The sequence below is a fragment of the Ixodes scapularis genome, unplaced genomic scaffold (assembly GCF_016920785.2).
Source record: "Ixodes scapularis isolate PalLabHiFi unplaced genomic scaffold, ASM1692078v2 PGA_scaffold11__112_contigs__length_91849675, whole genome shotgun sequence".
In the NCBI taxonomy this organism is placed as follows: domain Eukaryota; kingdom Metazoa; phylum Arthropoda; class Arachnida; order Ixodida; family Ixodidae; genus Ixodes; species Ixodes scapularis.
Window position 1 is genome coordinate 21,772,904 of NW_024609837.1, and position 21,445 is coordinate 21,794,348.

The 21,445-nt window shown below is 44.5% G+C and overlaps 1 protein-coding gene across 1 annotated transcript; it reads left to right on the forward strand.

Moving 5' to 3' along the window:
* Positions 1–4,866: 4,866 nt before the first annotated feature.
* On the forward strand, positions 4,867–15,242 carry LOC115332515. The gene is made up of 2 exons (XM_042288833.1): positions 4,867–5,196; positions 14,087–15,242. The coding sequence occupies exons 1-2, from the start codon at positions 4,885–4,887 to the stop codon at positions 15,032–15,034; spliced, it is 1,260 nt and encodes a 419-aa protein (XP_042144767.1). The 5' UTR covers positions 4,867–4,884; the 3' UTR covers positions 15,035–15,242.
* The last annotated feature ends 6,203 nt before the right edge of the window (positions 15,243–21,445 follow it).

Sequence of the window (21,445 nt, forward strand, 5' to 3'; positions counted from 1 at the left end):
TGTCAAACCCGACGAAGGAGAGAGGGATGTATGCGCGTGGCGTGGACTGGTTGGAAGTGTAGGATTAGTGATTAGGGCTCGCGGGTTTGTTTTTCCGTATCGGAATTCACTGGGTGAGTCCGCTTTAGTTCCAATATGCGAATAATCATATCTACATAAAAAAGAAGCAAAAAATTGTACACGAAACGTTGCAGGAGCACATGTCCACGAAACACCCCAGTGTCGATGAAACGTGTCCATGGAAAGTTGTCCACGAAACAGGCACATAGCCAGGGGGGGGGGCCCACCGAAGACAAAATGCTGTATGAGGCGGAGGGGGGGAGAGGAGGTCCCAGCAAAATGGAAGATTTCGGGGGGTGGGGCGGGGGGGCGGGCAACTTGGACCCCATGGTCCCCCCCCCCCCCCCCCCCCCCCCCCCTGGCTACGTGCCTGCCACGAAACATATTTCCATGAAACGTGTTTTGACGAAACTATACTACCTACGTGACATGACGTTGAACACCGATATCCACCATGCTGATAGTTTACTCGACGACCCTTCGCAGCGAGAGCAATGGTAAACTGCGACACGCTCTGCTGCTGTAGCAATTACTACGTATCTTATCATCCGATCGTATCGTCAGCATGCCCCGCTAGACAGAGCAGTTGTCAAGTTAGAGAAAGTGTACGAGCGGCAGGAAAGGGATGCGACCGCGGATTACCAAGCTTGCGGGACGCATTTCGTAGCAGCGAGCGAGGGCACTTTTCTACCGTTGTTTACATTTGCGCATGCCTTTGCTTCGACTTTTGCCGTTCGTGGTGTAGATGCCTTTTGCCTTTCCACGCTTCGAGTGCACCTTCGGGGCTTGTTGCTGAATACGGGCGAGTGTCTCGCCGCGAGCCCGGCCAGACCGCGATCGGTCAGTGGCGGCCCCCGTGTGCAAGCTCGCCAGGACGCCGTTGCCGGGGCTTCGGTTTGTGGCATCCGGGGGACGGTAACCTTTGCAAGGAGCGAAAGTAGGCAAGTGAGCCGGTTAGGAAACATCATAATATAAACCCTGAGACAATGAGAGTTGTTTTGTCTGTTATTTGATTTATCCTTGTCTTATGGTTTAGATTATGACGGTAACCTTGCATTCTTTACCAGTACTTCGCAAAATCGTAACAATCTTTCTGCAGGCGACTACTGGAGCCGCTTATCAAATTTTAGAATGTGCCATTAAACTTTTTTTTTCGTAACAACAGTTTTTTGCGTTAAAACTTTGTTAATGGCATATCGAAACTCACTGCTCATAGCGCAATCGCACCCAATGCCGAAAAATTCCGCACATACTGGCTGAATGTCATCATCGTGAGCTCGGCACATTTTTCCAAGTTCACATGGAACACAACTAGGTACCTCTGTTCAGAATATGGTGCATATCAATGCATCCTACACCTTGGTAAGCACATCGGCGCGGTGTGAAATCAACCACCAGTATGGTGGAGGGCCCCGTCCTTACCTAGCATGATGTTACTTGCAAGGCATATATAGAAGCAGACAGAGGTGCTTTGCGTTTGCATTAGAGTTGCGTGCTCCGCACGCGCATCGTCACTTTGCGCCAAGCCAAGACTGCAATTTTAGGCTCCGTGCACGTGCGGTGTTAAACACGCAACGTTAACTCAAACGCACTATTATTTATTTCTGGATGGATGATTACACTAGCACAGGTTGACTCCTATGCATCTTTTAAATACATATTCAACATGCAGTACATGCATATATCAGGCAAACACTTGCATAATCCTAACTCGAATGAGTTAAGCTCATTGCAGCTGACAGCTTTCTTGGGCAGAGCTTTTCATTCAATAATTGCTCTACAAAAAAAGGAATACTTGAAAACATCATTTTTATATTGTTAAGGAGCAATCGCCTTTATGCAAGTGGTTCTCTGGGAGCGTGATGTTGAAGGTTGCAGGTACAACTGAGGATCAACCTTCGTCATTCCGTTTGCAATGCAAAAAAGTTGTTTTAGTCTTGTGATTTGTCTTGCTTGGCCAAATAGTCAAGTTGTGCCACTTGTCTCAGTGCTGAAACAGAATCTCTGCGGTTGTATTGCACAGATTCTGTTTCAGCTTCCGTTCGCTCGTATATGCACTAAAGAACTCACTACTGTTTCACTGGTTTCTAACGCCAATGAAATGCGTTGCAGTGAGCAGAAAGTGCAAGCGGGTAGACGTTCCTCTGAAGGTGAGATTGGCGAAACGACGGAGCGTAAAATTGAAAGAAACTACATATTTGAAAAATTTTGTAAAAAAAAAAAAAAAAAAATCAATTTTTTTGAAGGGGGGGGGGGGGGGGGGGAGGCAATTTTGGAAGTTTCACCGCTTGCCAAATGTCGCGATTTCGATAGCGCCATATGCTTTACCCACAGTTCTTGTAATTTTACATGCATTTCTCAGGTTGGCTAGAATGTTTTAATTGATTTTAGGCTATTTTTATTTTATAACTTAAATAAGAATGCTGCAATTGGCACCGGCGATAATAAGTTGCACAGTTTTGATTGCCATACTTGTTTGCAGATTTGAAATTAGAAAATAAGCCACAAATTATATTAGAGCTTGAAAAACTACATACTATACATACTAAAATATCTTACTTATTTATAGAAATTGCGGTAATGTAGGTCCCCAAAAAACGCCACGATCACGACAATACACCATTTAACCATAATAGTCTCCAGAAAGGTTTAATTGTGTTTTCTTTTTAGAGCTCTGACATCGTTATCAAGATAGACAAAGAGTCAAACACCACTTGATGTAATATAAAGTCCTATTTGTCACGCGTTGCTTTAGAAACAGACTCATATTTCTGCTGTCTGACTCGGATTCCATTTTTCGGCTTTTGTAGTGAGAACAGCGTCTAATTTTTGTGTTTCGTGAACATATTTTGAACTCGTCACTCGTGGTGATATTTTATAAACTTTGGTTTGCTTTAGTATTTTTGTGCCGGAAATATAGTTAAATCATGTGATCATCTAAATACCCAAGAACCCATTAAAAGGCCCGTGGTTCATGATTTCACTTGACAATTATCGGAGCGAGGAAAGGCAGCAAGTACACAAATATCAGCGCCAACTTTTTTCAACAAATACAATATTCTATGTTACCTCTAAGGTGTATGAAAGACCCTGTTTTTGAAGGGACACGGAACTCTTCAAAATATTTGGAAGTGCCTGGATCGCACACGTATGTCACAAAGTAAGGTTTCCGGAAACAACTTGTTTAGCTCAATAATCACGCCGTGAGACTCATCTTAAGTTATGAAAGAATCCGAAATTAACACCTATACCGAAAAAGTAAATTCAAATTAGAGGTTAGTATCGGTTTCGTTCGAGAATTAAAACATGCCTCCTGGCACAAGTATTACGCTGAGCACCGTTTTTGTTTTCGGGAGAAAGAGGTGACCTGTGCTCATAACACCCTAGCTTCCTTGATAAGCAGGAATAATTTGTATCGCTCAGTGAAGCCAGCACGCACAGTAGACAAGCTCCGCAACTGGTATACCGGCACGCATCTTAGACCCTCACTATAACCGCCATTTTGAGAAACGAGTGGCGCCGCCTATAGTGAGTTGGAGTCTCGAATAGATGCCTTGCAATTGACGTCATCTTGTCAGCTCTCCGGCAACCACAAGAGAAAAAGGGAAGGAGGAACTCTCTTCTCACCGGAACTCTCCTATGTGTGTCCTAGACTTGCCCAGAATTTGCTATTCTCCCTCTAGAAGTTTATAGAAGATTAACCAGTCACTTAAAATTTGTATGAAAGCAGCTTTCCCCTCTCTCTCTTCAGTTGTGCAAAATGAATGAGGTAATGTTTGTGCAAGGCATGTGTTGGTAATTGACTGAGAAATGTGGTGTTTGAAAAAAAGGAACCGTTGAGAAGTCTTCGGTAAAACAGTTAAATTACTTCTTACTAAGAATATTTATTTCAGTAGTGTCCAATGAGCTCTTGGGCAAAAAACCAGTACACACAGCAGAAACTTTTTTAAGTGAAGTGGGGCACATAAAATTGAATGAAATGTAATGAACATTTATAAGAGCCTTAAACAAGCAGCCACACTTTGGCATGACCTGCATGAAATTTAATAGTATTGTATTGTGGAGTGTAGATTCAATAAAGATAAATTCAGATGATTTTTTTTGTTTTTGCATATGAAGGAGTCTAATTTAATCAAATGTTTTTCACAGTTTTGGTCGAGCTTGAATGGAATTAGTCAACTGTTTCCCTTGTTTTGTGATTTTTTCATGGAACAAAGTATTAGAAAGTAGCAATTTTATTTTACCAAACCTAAAAAAAAAGGTCTGTCATCCATTTTTTTTTAAAGTTCTCAGTTTTAGATACCAGATATACAGGAGTTCTCTGCCTATGAAGTTTGGTAACTGATAAATAGGAATGCAAAAAAATAAATAAATAAAACAATATTTTAATTTATTTTATTATAAATTGATAATGATTCCATTAAACTTTATGAGCTTTGACTTGAGTTCTGTATATTTTAGAACTCACTTTATTAGTTTCACATTCAACGTCCTGCGCCACCCTAAAGGATCACTAAACCACTTTCTGCAATAGTTTATTTATGGTCATAACTCGATCTATAAGCTCTAAGCATCTTACAAAAGAAGATTACATTAGTACGCGGTCAATTTTCCTATTATTAAGATTTATTATTTCTATTATTAGATCTCAAAAGAAACACTTTGATGTTAAAGAAACGAGGGACGCAAAATAACTATATATTTGTCTCCTAAACAAGCATAATGGATATCACCTAGAACATCAGTTTGCAATGAGCTCAACCAAATTTATTGAACAATAATCTATGGTCATCTGATTTGTTGTTTTTAATTTCACAGCATTCCATGCCTGCCATCAACGGAACAGGCAACGGTTCCCAACTGGAAATGGCATCCTTCAGGGTTGCCGGGTGCTCCGACGCCCTCGACTGGAGGCCAATGCTGTTCCAAGAACCCATCATTGCGCAGAGAGCCTGTGCCCTGTGCGGCGTCGTGTACAAGAAAGCAGTCAGGCTTCCCTGCGTACACACACTGTGCACAAAGTGCCATGCTGAGTGCGTCGAACGAGGAAGCGCTTGTCCCGTCGACCAGAAACCGTTCTGCGAAGATGACGTTGAAGAGCTGGACGTCTCTCCCAAGTATCTCCTGAACCGTACGGTGGGTTGCCGCAACCTCTCTGCGACTGTTTTCGATTGAAATGTCTCCTTATTTTCATTTGCCAACTCTCAATACAACCGGAATCGCTTTAGAGTGATGGAAGTGCCAGAAATGAAAGTCTGTTGCGTCGTGCACCCAAGAAACTAAGAATTGTGCCACACCTGCACCGATAGGTTTAAGCAAAGTGAAATATAAAAGTATTTTATTATTGGTTGATTTTAATTTTCAGAGTAGTAGAAGGAAAGGAAATTAATATGATTTGACAGCTTCTTGTCTACTCACCGCATAGTTTTTTTTTTTTTCATTTTAGGTCGGAGGAGTACAGTCGAAGGCTCAAACACATACACCCACAAACACACATACTAAAAAGTTCAAGTTACAGGGAAGTCGCTGCGCGTGATTGGTCAAGCCCAGGGGTGGCCAAACTGCGGCTCGCGAACCGCATGCGGCTTTTCACAGGTCCAAGTAGGGTTTGTGGCCCCCAGGTCAGCGTGTCCCCCTTCCCCTGCTGTGTCCCTAAGATGAAAGGAGTTCTAGAATTTAAAAAAAGCTTGCGGTCTTGGCAGCCTTATACAACACTAAGTATGTACAGCTGGACTGCTTTTTTGACATATAAACATGTCCAGTGACCCTTTTTTCTTTTTTTCCTTTACAAAGAATTTGGAACCGGAACCAAAACGAAAACCATAACCGAACTGTTATTTTTAGCCAAACCGGAACTGAGCCGAACCGAAATCTTCGCCGCCATTTTGGAACTGGACCGGAAAAATATATAACGGTGACCGGTTCAAAACGATTCGTGGTAATTTTTTTTTTTTTTTACAAATTGAGCGTTTGAGGAGTAAAAATTGCCGGCTGTATTTCTATGTAGTGATCAAACTGTCGTATACCGAATTACAAGGTATGTGAAATAGTGGGTTTTCGTGGTGCTTTTGTATTGGCTGTACAATTTATCATGTGTAACGTGGTCATGTGACGTCATGGTGTCAAAACATGCTGTCACACAATGTCGGGTCGCGTGGCCCCGAGACATAGTCACGTGACTCACCACGTCAAGTCGACTTAAAGGGGCCTTGCAAGGACCTTTTTACTGGTTTTTAATTTGCACCGAACCTGAGCGCACTGAACGTAGTAATTTAGTGAAACTTTTCTTTTCTCGAAATTCCCTTTATTTTAAAAGTTATATGCAAATTAAAATTGCAAAAACAAGCAAAAAATAACCTCCCTCATGACGTCCTTGGTTGCTTGAGAGTGGCCGTGAACTAGAGCAGGGGTAGTGAGCTTATCGAGCGCTCACGGCTGCCGCACTCCCTGTCGACGGCGCGAGAGGGCGCCACTATAGCATGTCCTGCATAGGGAGGCTCTAGTGAGGGTGGGCGCAACTCAAAACCTGGAGAGCGTTTGCAATTTAATGGCGGCGCCTGAGGGAGAGGATTCGAGAAAGGTTATGCGCCAGTGTTGCCTGCACGAGAGCAAGCGCCCGCTCTGTTGCAACTCTGTTGCTCCATGCGCCTTTCCTCCTCTCGTCTCCCATTGCAAGCAACGAGCGCCTTGGCGCAGCCTCTCTCGCTTCCTCCTCGCTCCGAGAATTGCAAACGTCGAGCGGAGAAAGCAGGGTTGCTAGACAAGCAGCAACGTCCAAGATGGCAGAATTTACCATTTTTCGCGTTAAAAAAATACTTAACCTATCGCAACAAAACTGGTGGCTATGGAAAAGTAATCATTTATACCTTGTGTAAATTATTCAAGCACCTTAATGGGCTTTTATGACCTGAGTTGGAAAAGAAAACGACCCTTTGCCCCATAGACTCCCAGCAAAATTTAGCAATTAAATGGCGTCCATGCCGCGTGATCGCCGATCTAGCAGTGGCACCCACCCTCACTTGAGCCTCCCTAGCCCTGCATAGCCTGTATGCAGCCAGAGAGGCTCTCATTGCATTTGCTGCGCGATTAAATACTAATTCGGCATGACACTTCATTGGCCACAAACAACAGCAAACACGGTGTAAAGATCAGTTTAGAATGGGAGCCACTTTCCGCTGCCATACCGTGAAACGGCCAAACCGCAAGACAAAGCTTCTCGCCGAAGGCCTTCGGAACGCTCGGAGCCGGTCGGATCCTCCTGCCCATATGTCCGCAGCGCTGCCGCGTACATCCGGGACCTTGCCGTGTGTCGGCGTCTGATCCCACTACTCCTTTCTAGTATGCACCGCCTTTTCCGCCGCTTGGTGGCGGGTGTGTCGACGGCTCATTTTTTGTTTCCGTACTTGATGAACTACATTTGTTTCTTTTCTGATCTAAAATACTGAACAAAAACTACTTTTATAAATAATTTAAACGGTTCGCGCCACCTATATTTTGTATGTCTACTAAAAAGAAGCTTTTAACGGCTATGACTAGTAGTATGCCAAGGACCAAAGACATCACATTTTGTGCGCTTTCCGTACTGCGGGTCGCCCTCGTCGGTAGAGGAGGTATCCGCGTCGTCCGGTTAAAATACGACACACTGATATTTAGTTACTCTCTCCGTGGCCGCTGGCTTGCCCGAACCTCAAGAGACGTGGAAACAGCAAAAAAGGTAGACGCTTAAATATGATTGCAGGACCCCTTTAAACTGAGAATATTACTAAAGTCCATACAACTCAAGAAGGTAGGGCGAGGGAAAGGAAGGCCGTGGAAAAGGAAGCAGGCTGAACGCTGGAAAGAGGAGGAGGTTTCCCCTTTTCTTCTCCAGCGTTCGGTCTGCTTCTTCCTCCCCGACCTTCCTTTTCCTCGCCCTACCTTCTTGAGTTGCAACGGACAATAAGCCGCATTTACATGAATGCGCATCGACTCCAATCATACTTCCAACGAAGCCGACGCAGGAACATTTACATGAATGCTCATCAAATCCTACGAGAAAGTGGCGCCACGCCGTCAGTGCATCGCATGTGAAGGCCTTCCAACGCTTTCGGAAAGTGTGAAGATTGTGGCCGCTGTCTTCGATGCCATGCAAGAAGTTACGAGTTGGAAGAAACATCAAAACTCTAGCGTTATAGGCTCCGGGTCGGGCCGCTAGGCCACTCTGGATCGGAGGCGACGTGCGTGTGCACAGCCTGGTGAGTGAGATCGTTTCTAACCGCTCTGAGGACGCCACCGCGCATCGCCTCGCCAAGCATTGCGAACCGCGGCCGCACACCCACGTAGAAGCTGCTCGTTCTGCCCTACCATGGAGTGCTCGGAGCTCTCGGCGTCGTTTGTGCTTGCACCGAAGCCTCTATGGACTCCCTCGGATGCGCAAGTTGTACTTAGCAAGGCTTGGACGAGGGCCGCCCTCTCCGAGCAGCTCAGTGATATTCCACTCATTTAGTTTTGTTTCTCCTCGGGGAAAAAACTGGGGACAGCCACACGGGACTGCTATCCGCTGCCGCCGCCGACAGGGTTTGCCGCCGCCATGTTCTCAGCTGTTCTCCCGCAGCACGCGCCTTCCCATAATCCTCCCCGTTCCGAAATGCGATGCGACCTTTGTTTACATGGGTTGAATGAATGCGTATTCGGCGTCTCGATCCATCTCTGTCCAGCGACTTGAATGCGATACGCGTCCCTAGCGCATTATGCCGTTTACATGACCGCATTGAATGTGACGATTGGATTCGATGCGACTAAGTTGCATTTATGTAAACGTGGCTATAGATGTGTTAGCGTTGTTGACACCATGAAGTCACATGCCATCACGACTTCTCACCGCGAGACACCGTGACATATTCGATTGTCATGAGCCCGAGTCGAGCGCTTGGGTTCTTGACGATCGGCATTGCAAACATTCGTGTTGGCTCGTGTTTAATCAATCAAATATGAGAATAGCCGAGCTTTAATAATGTCTAAAGCTCAAGCATTAACAATGTCTAAAGCTCAACCCATGCTTTATTCTTTGCCATCTCCAACGCATGACTATGTTGAACGCTGGCGGTATACAATTAGCGTCAGATTGAATTGCTGCTTGTTTTATAATACCAAGTTGAGGAGGGGAAAGCTTTTTTTTTTTTCCTTTATTTTTTCTGCATCTACCATTGAGCGGAGAGGAAAACTAATGGGTGTTTTTGCAAGCTATCAACGGTCAGGGATTAGCTCTTAGCGGTATTTACTGAAAGTATAAAAATTGCTGCATGAACCATTTTACATGTACACATCATTGAGGCACACAAACATGTTTTCGTAGTGGCTGAACTGTCTGAGAAAGTTGTCCTGGATAATAGAAGCAATGAAAAGACTAAATATGGCTTATTAATCTTACGGTAAATAAAACTACAAGTGTGTACGGTAGGGATACCTGCAAAGAAAGATTCTAGTGGCCTTAGGCAGACAGCCGCATGTTGGCAGACGCTCAAATTCTTACAGTTTTGTTTAAACTCCAGTTTTTAAGTGCAAAATAAAAGAAACGGAGGTTTACTATTCACAAATGATACAAATATACTTTTCTAATTGGCACCCCCAAATGGACGAGGGAGTCCCTCAGGCCAGACAGTGTGATCCCGCGAAACTACAGTCAAATCTGGTTAATTCATACTCGAGGGGGATCGAAAATTTGTTTGAATACAGAAAAGTTTGAATTACCGGGAGTTTCCTCCTATAGAGACACATAGGATGGGACCTGCATGTTTGTTTGAATTATTCGCAAGTTTGCGGATAATTCAAATATGGTTTTAATTCGCTTGCAGAATTAGTCCTGCCAGAAAGCGCGTTTTCCTGGTGCCAGACGCTCGCGCCGTTCCTCACGACGCTGCACCAAGCAAGAGTAATTTTATTTTTTCAATACATGAATTGCACTAAGTGCGAACCATTTGCAGCTGGCATTTTGCACCGTGGGATTTGATTTTCTCAGCAAAAAGAAATCTCTGATCATTAGCACATGGTGCAATGTCACATGCAAACATTGTTAAACAGTTCAGTTTTCTGGTGAATTGTGATGTTCTCAACACAATACTCTGTTTCACTTTAACTGTGAGCGTAGCAGAATCTAGAAGAGCAAGCTCCGGGCTTTCAGTGTCTTTGCCAAGTATGTGCGCTCCTGCAGTGCAAGCACTGGTCAGGACGACACCGGTACTTTAAGCGACCTATCTGACTGATAATCTTTAGATTCAGGTAAAATATATGCGACTGAGGTAAAAAAATAGATGTTGAGCCATATATGCTAATCTAGCTTCTTTTGCTGTTTCATAGAAATTAAATAACGCAATTTATATTTCTTACGTGAAAATGAAAGTCAATTCTGTGAATGAAAAAAAGCTATACAGTTACACGTTTGTACCTGTAACTGTGTAACTGTATGTGTATATGCGAAAAATATATTCTATATTTAGCAGTTCAAATTGGTTCGAACCGTTATTTTTGCTCCCCGGAACTGAGCCGGAGCTAAACCCTGAACCGGAACCTAACCGATAAAAATTTCGGTTCGACACTGGTCACGGGCAGTGGCTGGCTAGCAGACCACGGATTCATTTTCGCTTAGCAATCAAAGAAATGTGTGGCTGCTTCGTGTTATTCGTTGTAGTCTATGCTGAAAGAACATGTGCAGAAGGATATTAAACGCTACGATGTCGTGCTTTTGATGCTGTCTTATTGGTCACTCCCATTGGCTTATTCTGTCGGCTGCACTTTGACTTAAAGGGACCATGAAATGACCTTTTTACTTTTGCCGAATAACTTTTACATTAAACCGTCAATGTTCACTGAACGTCAAGCAGGCATCCGTTTTCGTTTCGGTTTATTAACTTCTACACGACACATTATAGAAATATCGAGTTTTTCTTCCTCTCCAACTCACCGCTAACAAGCCGTGGCGTAATTTTGACGGTCGTGACGTGCTCCGTCACTGGAATCGTAAGTGCTCTCGGCAGTAGGAGAATGGGAGTGTAGCGGAGAGCGGGCTGTGTGCCGGTAGGTTTTACCACAGGGTTTTACGGCTCTGATGGCGCCAATGCCACCGACACATTTTCTGAATCTGCCCCTCTCATTACCGAGAGTCATGGACAGATCGCAGCTGAGCAAAATTCAATTATGTGCTGTGCTACAGCGACAGCGTGGGACTGGTCCCATATGCCGGTACGAAGCGCTTCAGGTTGTCAGCACTACAGTCGCTTCTCTGCCGTCACCAGTTTCCGTGGTATCTCTAAAAAAGAAGGGGACGTGCTGGCCCTCACTGGTGTAGCAGAAAATGCACAGTTTTCTATGGGCTCAAGCTTTATTAACTTTTATTTTGTCAGGATAGGCTCGCAGGGTAGGGGGGATGAAAAAAAAGACAAGAAAACGATGCAGTGCGTTGTCTTGGATGATCACGACTTTAATGATAGTACAAATCTAGCCACACACCTTTTTTATGATTGCAGAAGACAATGTAACCTTAGCAGGGATATAGCAACATGGAAATATGATTTCATGATCACATAGACGTTGCGATCGTTCAAAGAATGCTAACATTAATTACTTTTCTCAGGTGACGAAAACTTGTCAAAATTCGCATCCTTCATATATGCCTTTAAATACAGTACGCACCAGTAATATCTTGCACTTGATTACAAGCATGGAATACGCAAAATAGGAAATCCGGGCAATGTTCGAGGACACAGATGCTAAGGAAGCACCACTGTAGTCGAAGTAAACAAAGACAATGGCACGAGCGTTTCTGCTGTCTTGAAGGTGCCGCTACAACATAACCCCACGAGTAGATGAATCTTCCCTTCTTGGACGTGCTGGGTTATCATTGCGACACACGACCAGAATTCAGTCAAGGATCGCTATGCAAGGCGATGACCTTCCACCACGTCGATTATCACCACCAACGCCACGTTTTTCAGCAGCTGGGCAACTATGCGCTGGCACAGTCTGATATTTCTCTTGCTTCGTTTACCACACGATAGATGGCACATAGCTCCGAGCATTATAATATTTGACAATTTCCGTCACATCGCTAATTATTCAACTAAATGTGGATCAGAATAATCTATCGCAAAACTTTTAAGAAACATTCGCCGGCAATTTATTGTTTATGATCGCGGCGCTGGTGAGGTAGGCTCTGATCCAATAGGCAATCTGGATTTGGCTGACGTGCTGTGGCACTGCTGATGCATTGCAGTGAAAAGGCAGAGAGCTTTTGTAGGAAAGAAGGTGTAAAAAAGCCCGAATTCCTTTTAAGAGTTCTATAGCGAAAAAGATTTTTTAGCTCTCTACTTTTGTGTTTTGGTTTCTTTTCACACCTTTTACGACATGCAGTGCATAAAATTAGATTTCAAAATCGTTTCATGGTGCCTCTAAGGTGAAAGAAAGCACACATTGCTCATAACTGCGCTGGCCTCATTATCGTCTGAATTTCCAGACGATGTCGGCAATATCAGGACCTAAAAGGCACGAGAAAAATTGGCAAAATAGTGGGATGTATCTTGTATCCCGATGGTATCGCTTGATTGTCGTGTCTGCCGAGGCTACACTGCACCGTGACACTCGTGCTGCTCGCGCCAACCTTCGGATGGATGGATGCAGTCAAACTCTTTCAATCGGGTGGCGGCTTGCGCCACCTAGCCAAAGGCTTCACTGCCTCTCCCCAGCGCATGGTAGTGAAAGGCAATGAAGTGGCTGATTTCGGGGAGAGTCTGGGTTAGAGCAGTAGGGTGGGAAATTATGCTGTCTACTATTCAAGTTGAGCCCCTTCGGTCTTGATTGTGGGTTGACTTCTAATTTTAAAAGGCTCTGCGGGGGAAGAGGAACAAACATGGCGGTCTTGTTTGAATAAATATGGTAGTCAACCTGGTTCCCATGCAGCTGTCTACCTAAAGACCAGCGAACTTGACTGCACTTTGGTCGATGGCTCGGGAGCAAAGCACCGGCGGGTTCGAATCCCGGCCGCGGTGCCTGCAATATGACTGAGGCATATGGGCATATGGCGGAGAAGGTGCCGTGTCACTGAACTTTCAGTTGCACGTCAAAAGATCCCCAGGTGGTAGAAATTAATCCTCAGCCCTCCACTGGTCCGCGCCAGATGCCCTTCGTTGGTTTGGATTGTAAAAACCCCCAATATTTGATTCTGACTACACTCTGGTTCCAACGCCACAAACTAGCAGTGTCACGAGTGTAGGTCCCATGGTATTGGGGTGGTTGTTTTTGAAGTTTATGTTGTTAAAGGCTCATTTTTATTTTATAGACATTTTGACAAATTTGCCAGTTTTTGCAGGCATAAGAATAGATATTTACAGGCTAAATAAATTATCAAGTGCAAAAGGGGGAGGGGGTGGCAGGCTTTATCTCAACTGAAGTGTTGCAATTAGATTAATTTTTCGACCGTTTTATTTCATACCCATTGTATATGGAACCTACCCTCACCAGAGGCTGATTTCTAAAAAGCAGGCTCTCTGTTCCCTTTGGGGCCCTATGTATTCTTATTACAAAATATGCTTCGGTATAAAAGAGGAACCCTCAATCATTATCAAAGATTAACTTGAACATTGATGCCATCACTTTTTTTATTTTCAAGCGATATGCTAACAGGTGTTGGCACCAAGCATGTGCTCCAAAAGCGTCACGAGCTCCTCCAAGGCAATATTTTGCCCGCTACAAAACCTGCTATAGAGGATCAGATGTGTCTTCCATCACTGTCTTTAATGGGACAGGTTGTGCCTACTGCTTGAGTTAAGAATTTAGTGGGGGGAAGAGAGAGCAACAGTACACAACAACAATGATGACACCTGAAGTAGGCCTGGTTGTTACCTACAGGTCTGATGTCAACAGCATTTGCACAGTGTTTCTACTGTTCTTCATCTATGATGTGAAAACTGAACCAAGCTTGTACATTTCTGGCATATACATTGTGTGATGACACACATTTTTTGGCATACTTCATATATTTTTCCATCCTTTCCAGGTTGCCTGCTGGAATGCACCTAAAGGCTGCAACTTCATCGGCACTGCAGCCAGCCTGTTGGACCACTACAAGGAGTGCGGCTTCAGCGTCGTGCCTTGCTGCCTGTGCCGCTCTTCAGTGTTTCAGTGTGACATTTTGGAGCACTTCAAGAGTGGATGCAGCATTCGCGGAGCAAAGTGTGTGCCTCCCGACAACCTTGCCACAGGAGACCTCAAGGACGTCGGCAGTGCTTGTCTCGAGATGAAGAGAGCCACGGGAAAGATCTCCGAGGACCTCATGTCGCTGCAGACCAGCCTGAACCGGTGCAGCGAAGACGTCAGGGCGGAGGGTGCAAGATGCAAGGGCCAATTGGAGGCTGAGGCTTCCAAGCTTGCTGAACAGCTCAACAGCCTTAACACTGTCTGCACCACTGGTTTTGCCAAAGAACTGCAGGTTCTTCAGGCAGCGATGGCAGACTACAAAGACCATGTGAGCAAGCAGCTGCGTTTGCGAAGCAGTTGTAAGCCTGTGAGGGTCCACTGGTTCATTGAGGGGTGGGCAGACCTAAAGAAGAAAGCACTTGAGGTGGGGTTGCATTCGTTAAATAGTCCCACAATGACCATTTACGGTTATAGTGTCTCCCAAGTTTTTAAACTTTGTCTAAAGGAAGGTAACGACCGGATTGGGTGCTTCATGCGGATACACCCCGGGAAACAGGACCTGGAGCTGGAATGGCCCTTTCGCAAGGTTTACAGGGTTGGTGTCATTCACCCCAAAGACCAATCAAATGTGATTTCACGCACGGTAAATCCTGGTAACGGTGAAGATGAACACCAGCAATGCTACCTGAGGCCCAAAGAAAACCCAAATGTTGCATGTGGAGCAGACCTGACAACAGCCGAGAAGCTTGAAACGGGTGGGTTTGTACAAAGCAATACGCTCCACGTGTTCTTAGAGGTAGAGCCCTAATCTCTCCATATTTGCCATACCCTAATTAGGGTTAAGCAGGTACTGGTTTGTTTAGCTTTGCAACATGAACTTTTAACTTTTTTGAGAGCCCGCTATAGGAAAAGCATTGTGACTGTTTTACTTTCCTTGTGCGTAACATTACAGTGTGCTGTTTAGAAAAATGTTGCTTTGTGAGGTGGTGTTTTAACTTGAATTAACCATGTTAGTTTTGTGAGATCTCCAATATTTTTTTCAACTAGTTGAGAGCCTGCAAGAGATACTTCTGTGTCAATACTTTTATTGTTGCATTTGCTATCAATCTGGATTGTGAGTAGTGAACATCCCTTAGGCCTGCTTACATCTGTTTGCTTTTTTGTATTTTATTTTGGTTTTAGTTTTGATTGCAGACTAATCAGCTTTTGGACTTTACAGCTAATTTAGAATGCAAACAGTCAGGAGCGATATTTTAGTTATGCTTGTATAAATGTTGTTTCTTTTGATGGGAACTTCATTTTTTTATAAATTCAGCTTTCGCTTTGACTGTATCCAGTTGAGTTGTTTAGTTGTTCAACTTCATAGTGCTGTATGGTGTTTCGATTAAGGGTTACAGTCAAACTTGTTTATAACGAACAGCAGGAAACGCTACGATCAGTTCGATATTGCAAGTAATTTGATATAGCAAAAAACATTTACGACAAACTTCCACGATACGTTCGTTGTAAGTGAAGAGCTTCTCTTTCTTTCTCATCTCTTCGCTTCCGCCTTTTGACAACGCACTGAAAAGTTCTTTTTTGCATGCGTGTAGTTTTTTTTTAGCTTATTTCTCCTTTCGAATAGCTTCTCTTCGTGGGCAACGGTTTTGTGATGAAAAAATATTTCTTTTGCGCGTGCATGCAGAGTGTATTTTTTAGCTTTCTCCCCTTCTGAATCACTTCTCTTTGCTCAATTTTGTTTGCAACTTGAGCTTTTGTCATTTTCTTTCTTTTTTACATTTTTTTTTTCTTGGGGGGGGGGGGGGGGGGGGAGAGGCTAGAAGACGGTTGTTTGTGCGTTTTTGGAAGCCTTCCAGGGGGAAAAAAAGTTCATAGGCAATATGTTGTTCGTTATAAAAAGCACTTTTTACATGCATTTTTATTTAAATTTTTTGTGAGTTCGATATCGACAATAATTCGCTGTACGTGGGTTCGTTCCAAACGGGTTTCACTGTATTTCAGACACATGTTTAGAAAATCGTGCACTGTGTACAACAGAATATACTCATTACTACTCAATACATCTTTTTCTATCTTCCATTGCACTATCTCACTTTCTGAAATATAGCAACTCTCAATGTATTTACCCACTTGAAATTATTAAAAAATGAGAACAATGGATAGAAACAAAACTGACGCCTGTTTATCGAGACCAATTGATAAATACTGAAATTCACTGTTTCTTAAGACTGTCCAATGACGTGCAGTAGAGCTCTGCTCGGGGCTGTGCCAACTCGGAGACCCAGACCACGATTCGGGCCTGGTCCGATTTTCGGGTCTTGGCCGGGTCCGGGCACTGGAATAGGGGTCTGCTCAGATAAGGACGGTCATGGTGGTGTCATGCCTATTTTTTTTCTCAGACACATTTTTATATGAGGTAGCTGAACCTGTCCACGCAACGGGACAGACCTTACTTTTGCAAGATAGTTCTTTGTATTCGTGAGAAAAATCGCATTTGAGAGAAGATAGAAAAAACGATTGTCCCAACTGCACGACGGCGCAAATTTGAAGGCTGGAGAAATAAAGAATGCAGCTTTCTACAATATCAAATTTTTTTTAAGTTTATTGCACGCATACTTTACTGCCAGAATTAGTAAAAGTAAACTTATATGAGCATATATTTCAAGCGAAATAAAATGCCGAACTTGGCTCCTGGAGCAAACCTTATGTAATGAGGCATTTTTCGGCGAATTTTTAAGTCGCTTCAAATTTATATTCTAAAGCTGGAACTTGTTGTGTCAAGTGTTTAATGCTTTGCGAATTTTCAGCAAATTAATTAGCATTCTACTGTTGAAAGTGTTTTCTGCATTGCGCCCAAAAATTCCATCAAAATAGAAAAAGTCAAAATTTTGCAATTTTCGTACGGCAATTAAAAAAAAATTATTCTCGATTTCATTTAAATTCTACCCGATGGGCCCTTGATGACCGGTAATCACAGATCTGCAAAAACATGTTGCCTTATTTCGTTTTAAAACAAGAAAATAAATGTGTAACCAAGTCGTGGTCGCATCAATTTCAGTTGGGGCGTTTCTGTCCTAATGACTAGTGGTAGACGAGCGACGCGTGCCGCAGTAACAGTGCTTGGTCACATTAATGCCCAGGCGCCACGAAGCACTCTAAAAATAGTACGTGAACTTGATTCATCACTCATGTGACTGATATTGCCAATGAAAACTGAACGTTGCGGCCCGTCCGTTCCATGTCAGGGTGCAGTGATGTGATTGCTGCGCCAATTGCGCCAAACTGCGCCAAGGGGCTAACTCTGCTACATCCTGCTACATTTCGCCAAAATATGGCTAATCTGCGCCAAGCCTGCGCCAAAGGACCAATTTTGGTCGCCTTTCAAAAACGAAACTAAACTGAGAACCGTAATTGAGCATGCGTGAGCTAAGTGGCACAAGACGCCGCCCGACACAAAATACCCTGCATCAATCGACTATTTGGTCTGGCATGATTTTTTCCGCCGTTATGGTGTACTAGAACTGTCTCGTGTTTCGCGCTCTCGTCGTCTCGGGAATCTCGTCTCGCATTTTTTTCGTTTTTCTTTTTTTTTTTCTTAACTTTTTAGCAATAGACGCGGGCGTGTGCGAACGTTCCGACGTTAGTGTGCCGGGTGCCAGCCATGCTGTCATGCTGTGAAACAAAACCACGTTTTTGCGCGGCGAGAGCTACTTTGCGAGCTGAAGCGCTCGCGCGACCACAGTCGCCGTGGTCGCGCGACGTCGTGTGTTGCCGTCCCCACGTCGCTGCAGATATGGCGCTTTCTAAACTGAAACGCATCGACATTGCTCTTGTTTAAATCATACCGCTGCTACAAAAATCCACCTTTAACTCAATGACTGCTTGGCGAAGTTTTGCTTACCGCGAAAGAAAGTGGATCACGAGAAGTGAGCTAAAGCTCACTTCTCGTGATCCTCTTCGTCTTACTCTTTCGTATATATTTTTAAAGGCAATGTCTGCACGCTGAACCCGCACACCGCGCTCGTTTGTCTCGAGTTCAGTCGTTGCACAGAGCGCTACAAGAACTTTTTGACCCTGATTCGCAATGTCTAGCATCGATACGCTCAGGTTCTTTTTTTCTGTGTGTTTAGCCTGTACCTCACCTGCCGGCCTGGCAAGCACGCGCCGCTGGACTGTTTATTGCCGTATGCTGGACAGTTACATTTTGCATACTATTTTGGGAGCCAGTTGGCGACGGAGCGGAGTGGCATGGTTTCGGTTTAGGTCGAACAGCCGTTGTCTCCGCTCGCGCGACGAAGCACGTGTAACTGCAAGCCTGCCGAAGTTGCCCTCGCGTGCATTTATGTGAACATGATTGCACGAGAGGCACCAGCCGGGACTCTTGCAATCCATTGTTTTATGTTTGCTTACTTTTTATAAAAATCTGCACGTCGGGAACCAGTAGAACAATAGCAAGTGTTCTTTTTTTTTTTTTTGGGGGGGGGGGGGGGGGGGGAATTGCTTGGCAACGCCTACACCACTGTATGCTTGTGGCATGTCTCAGCAGCAAAAACACAAGCAGCGAATTTCGCCTCAACACGTCACATCACAACACAACAAAAAGTGCCCTTCGTTTGTCCAGCACTTAAAACAAATACTGTAAACGACTAAATTTCCGCGAAGACCTAATTTTCGCGAATTTCGTGAATCACCTACAATTCGCGAAAAATACGTCCCGCGAAGAATCCGGGCAATATGTGTACGCTACGGAAGCTACACTCGATTCGCGAAAATTAGAACCCGCGAATAATTTCAAACTTTCAGCTTTGGCCACATTCCCGAAAATTTGAGCCCGCGAAAATTAAGTCGTTTACAGTATTTATTTTTCTAAGAATATATGCTCCAAAAGTCACTTTTTCTGCTCCGAAACACTCTTTTGGCTGGTCCAAAAGCCACTTTTGCTGCTCCAAAACTCTCTATTGGCTGCTCCAAAGGCAACATTTGCTGCTCCAAAACACTGTTTTGGCTGCTCCAAAAGGTGCTCCAAAATGGCTTAGGCCAATCACATCACTGGGGTGTTATACTTGGCTGGTTAAATATTCATTGTGCTACCCATTTCAAGTTAGTACTTTACTATTAGTACCTGGCTGACGAAATTATTTGATTCGTATTTCTGGGCATCGCTCAAAAGCTTGCTGACAAAATAGTTTTATTCATTTTTCTAGTCATCACTTGGAACAAGCGACATTGCGAAAGTTCCTTCTTCAACCGATGTGCGGTCGTGTCTAGGGCGTTCCGCCCTAGACACGACCGCACATCTCGAGAAAGACAATGGGGAATGAGTGGAATTCAAGGTTGAGTTAAAGGGATGCTGAACCGAAATCTGGACCCCACAAAACACGTGGAAAAAGCGTGCAACGGGATGCTACAAACACCAAAACATCACTCATACAGCGATATCTTGAACGGATGACCGTATTTTTCAAGAAAAGGAGGCGCATTTAACAGAAATGTTCACGTCATGTTTTTTCGAGAATAAGAGGCCTCGCGTCTTGAGGCCTCGCGTCTTCTCCGCCTCGCAGTCTTGAGGGAGCGAAGCGAAGAGGGGAGGAAACTAGGTATCTTCATGTCACGCGCCTCGTCGGCCTGGTTCAATCTCGACCTCTTTTTCCAAAAATACAGCCGTCCATTCGAGATATTGCCTTACGAGTAGTGTTGTAGGGATTGTAGCGTCCCGCCTACGTCTCCTACATTGTTTTTTTTCTGAAATACAAATTTCGGTTCACCATCCCTTTGAAGGGGATTTACATAGCGTAAACGGTTCAGCGCCGAAGGCAACAGCCAAGTGTGCCCTCGGGCGATACTCAATGTCGCTCCAACAGGATGTCTTGTGACGCCTCAACCGCAAACAGAAAACCCATGATCTGTGACTGGGTCGGTGCAAGAGAGTTATCGATCTGGGGAAATATTTTTATGAAATTCCAAGAGGGTCAAAGAGTGTAAAAAGCTGCAGATGTTTATTTGCAATGAGAACACTCTTTGTGTGAATTAGCACGCGTGTCTATGAAGGCACTCTAGTGTGAAGCAGCCAGCGCCGCCACCTAATGCCAAGCCATCGCCACGCGCACAGGTTCGTGGTTCACTATAAACAGAAAATAAAGAAAGAACTGAAAGAGAACTAAAGAAAGGCCATAAAGTCTTAGCACTTCACCCTGCCGGTGCGCGGGCGGCAAAGTTTCAGCTTCCGTCCGAGCGCAGCCAAAGGCTGAGGGACGGTTTGCAACATCGAAAAGAGCATTCCTACGCACCACAAAATAGTCCGCAAAAGTAAATTTTTTTTTTTTTTTAAATAACTGTTTTGTGCTAAACATTGCACAATATTCCAGATGTGTACTGCTGAGAATGATTTGCACCTACATCCGTTGTCAACATGGCTGCAGCGCTCGGTTTTTTTGTGTGATTTCGTTTCTGTAATGGCCGAATTATGTGCTTCGCTGCTTTCCCCACCGAGTCGCTTCAAAACGTCCTTTCGCAAAGGCACGTTTGGGCGTCAGGCGCGAGAGGAGGTGATGAATGTCTACTTTCAAATTCGGCAGGAGACTCCGGCCGCGTCGTACTGCGAATGCGCTGTAAACAAGAAAAGCGTCCGGGTCACTACAATTCACTGATAGGCGGCGAAATCAGGCACCCCTTTACCTGCCGATCACATTGAACGCCAAGAAGCTGGTGGAAAGAACTGCGCCTCGAGTTTGTTATATCCAAACAATACAAGGAAACGTCAACGGCCGGGTCATCGGGTGCCTTGCAATGTGTACTTACATCTCGAGACTATGCCGAAATGCCGAACAGGTGGAAAGCTCGGACAGAGATGCCAGCGGCCAGCCTACGTACTGACATTCCTGTGACTAAATTTCAGAGCGTGAAAGGGTGCTTTTTAAACCTGTAGCAGACAATACCGTTGACACACCCGTAGCAGACGAAATCCTTGGCGAGCGCGGGCGGCGCAGCGGAGTGATACAAAAGTGCAGGTGAGATCGCGTGACCTATTGCCGGCGTGTGATTGGCTCCGGCCACACGTAGCTTTGACTGCGCTCGGACAGAAGCTCCTTGCACTGACGTCACATCGCATACTTTTGAACACCATGTAAAAGGTGGAGAGGGAAGCTGCTTTTGTACGAATTCTGAGTGCCAGGTTAGTCTTCTCAAACCGTCTGGGAGGAGAATAGCGAAGTCTGTGCAT

Bases quoted from the DNA above. Each gene is read 5' to 3' on its own strand.
- LOC115332515 (XM_042288833.1), top strand. From the start codon at position 4,885: ATGCCTGCCATCAACGGAACAGGCAACGGTTCCCAACTGGAAATGGCA. The intron at 5,197-14,086 runs GTGGGTTGCCGC...CATCCTTTCCAG, and splicing joins AGTATCTCCTGAACCGTACG to GTTGCCTGCTGGAATGCACC.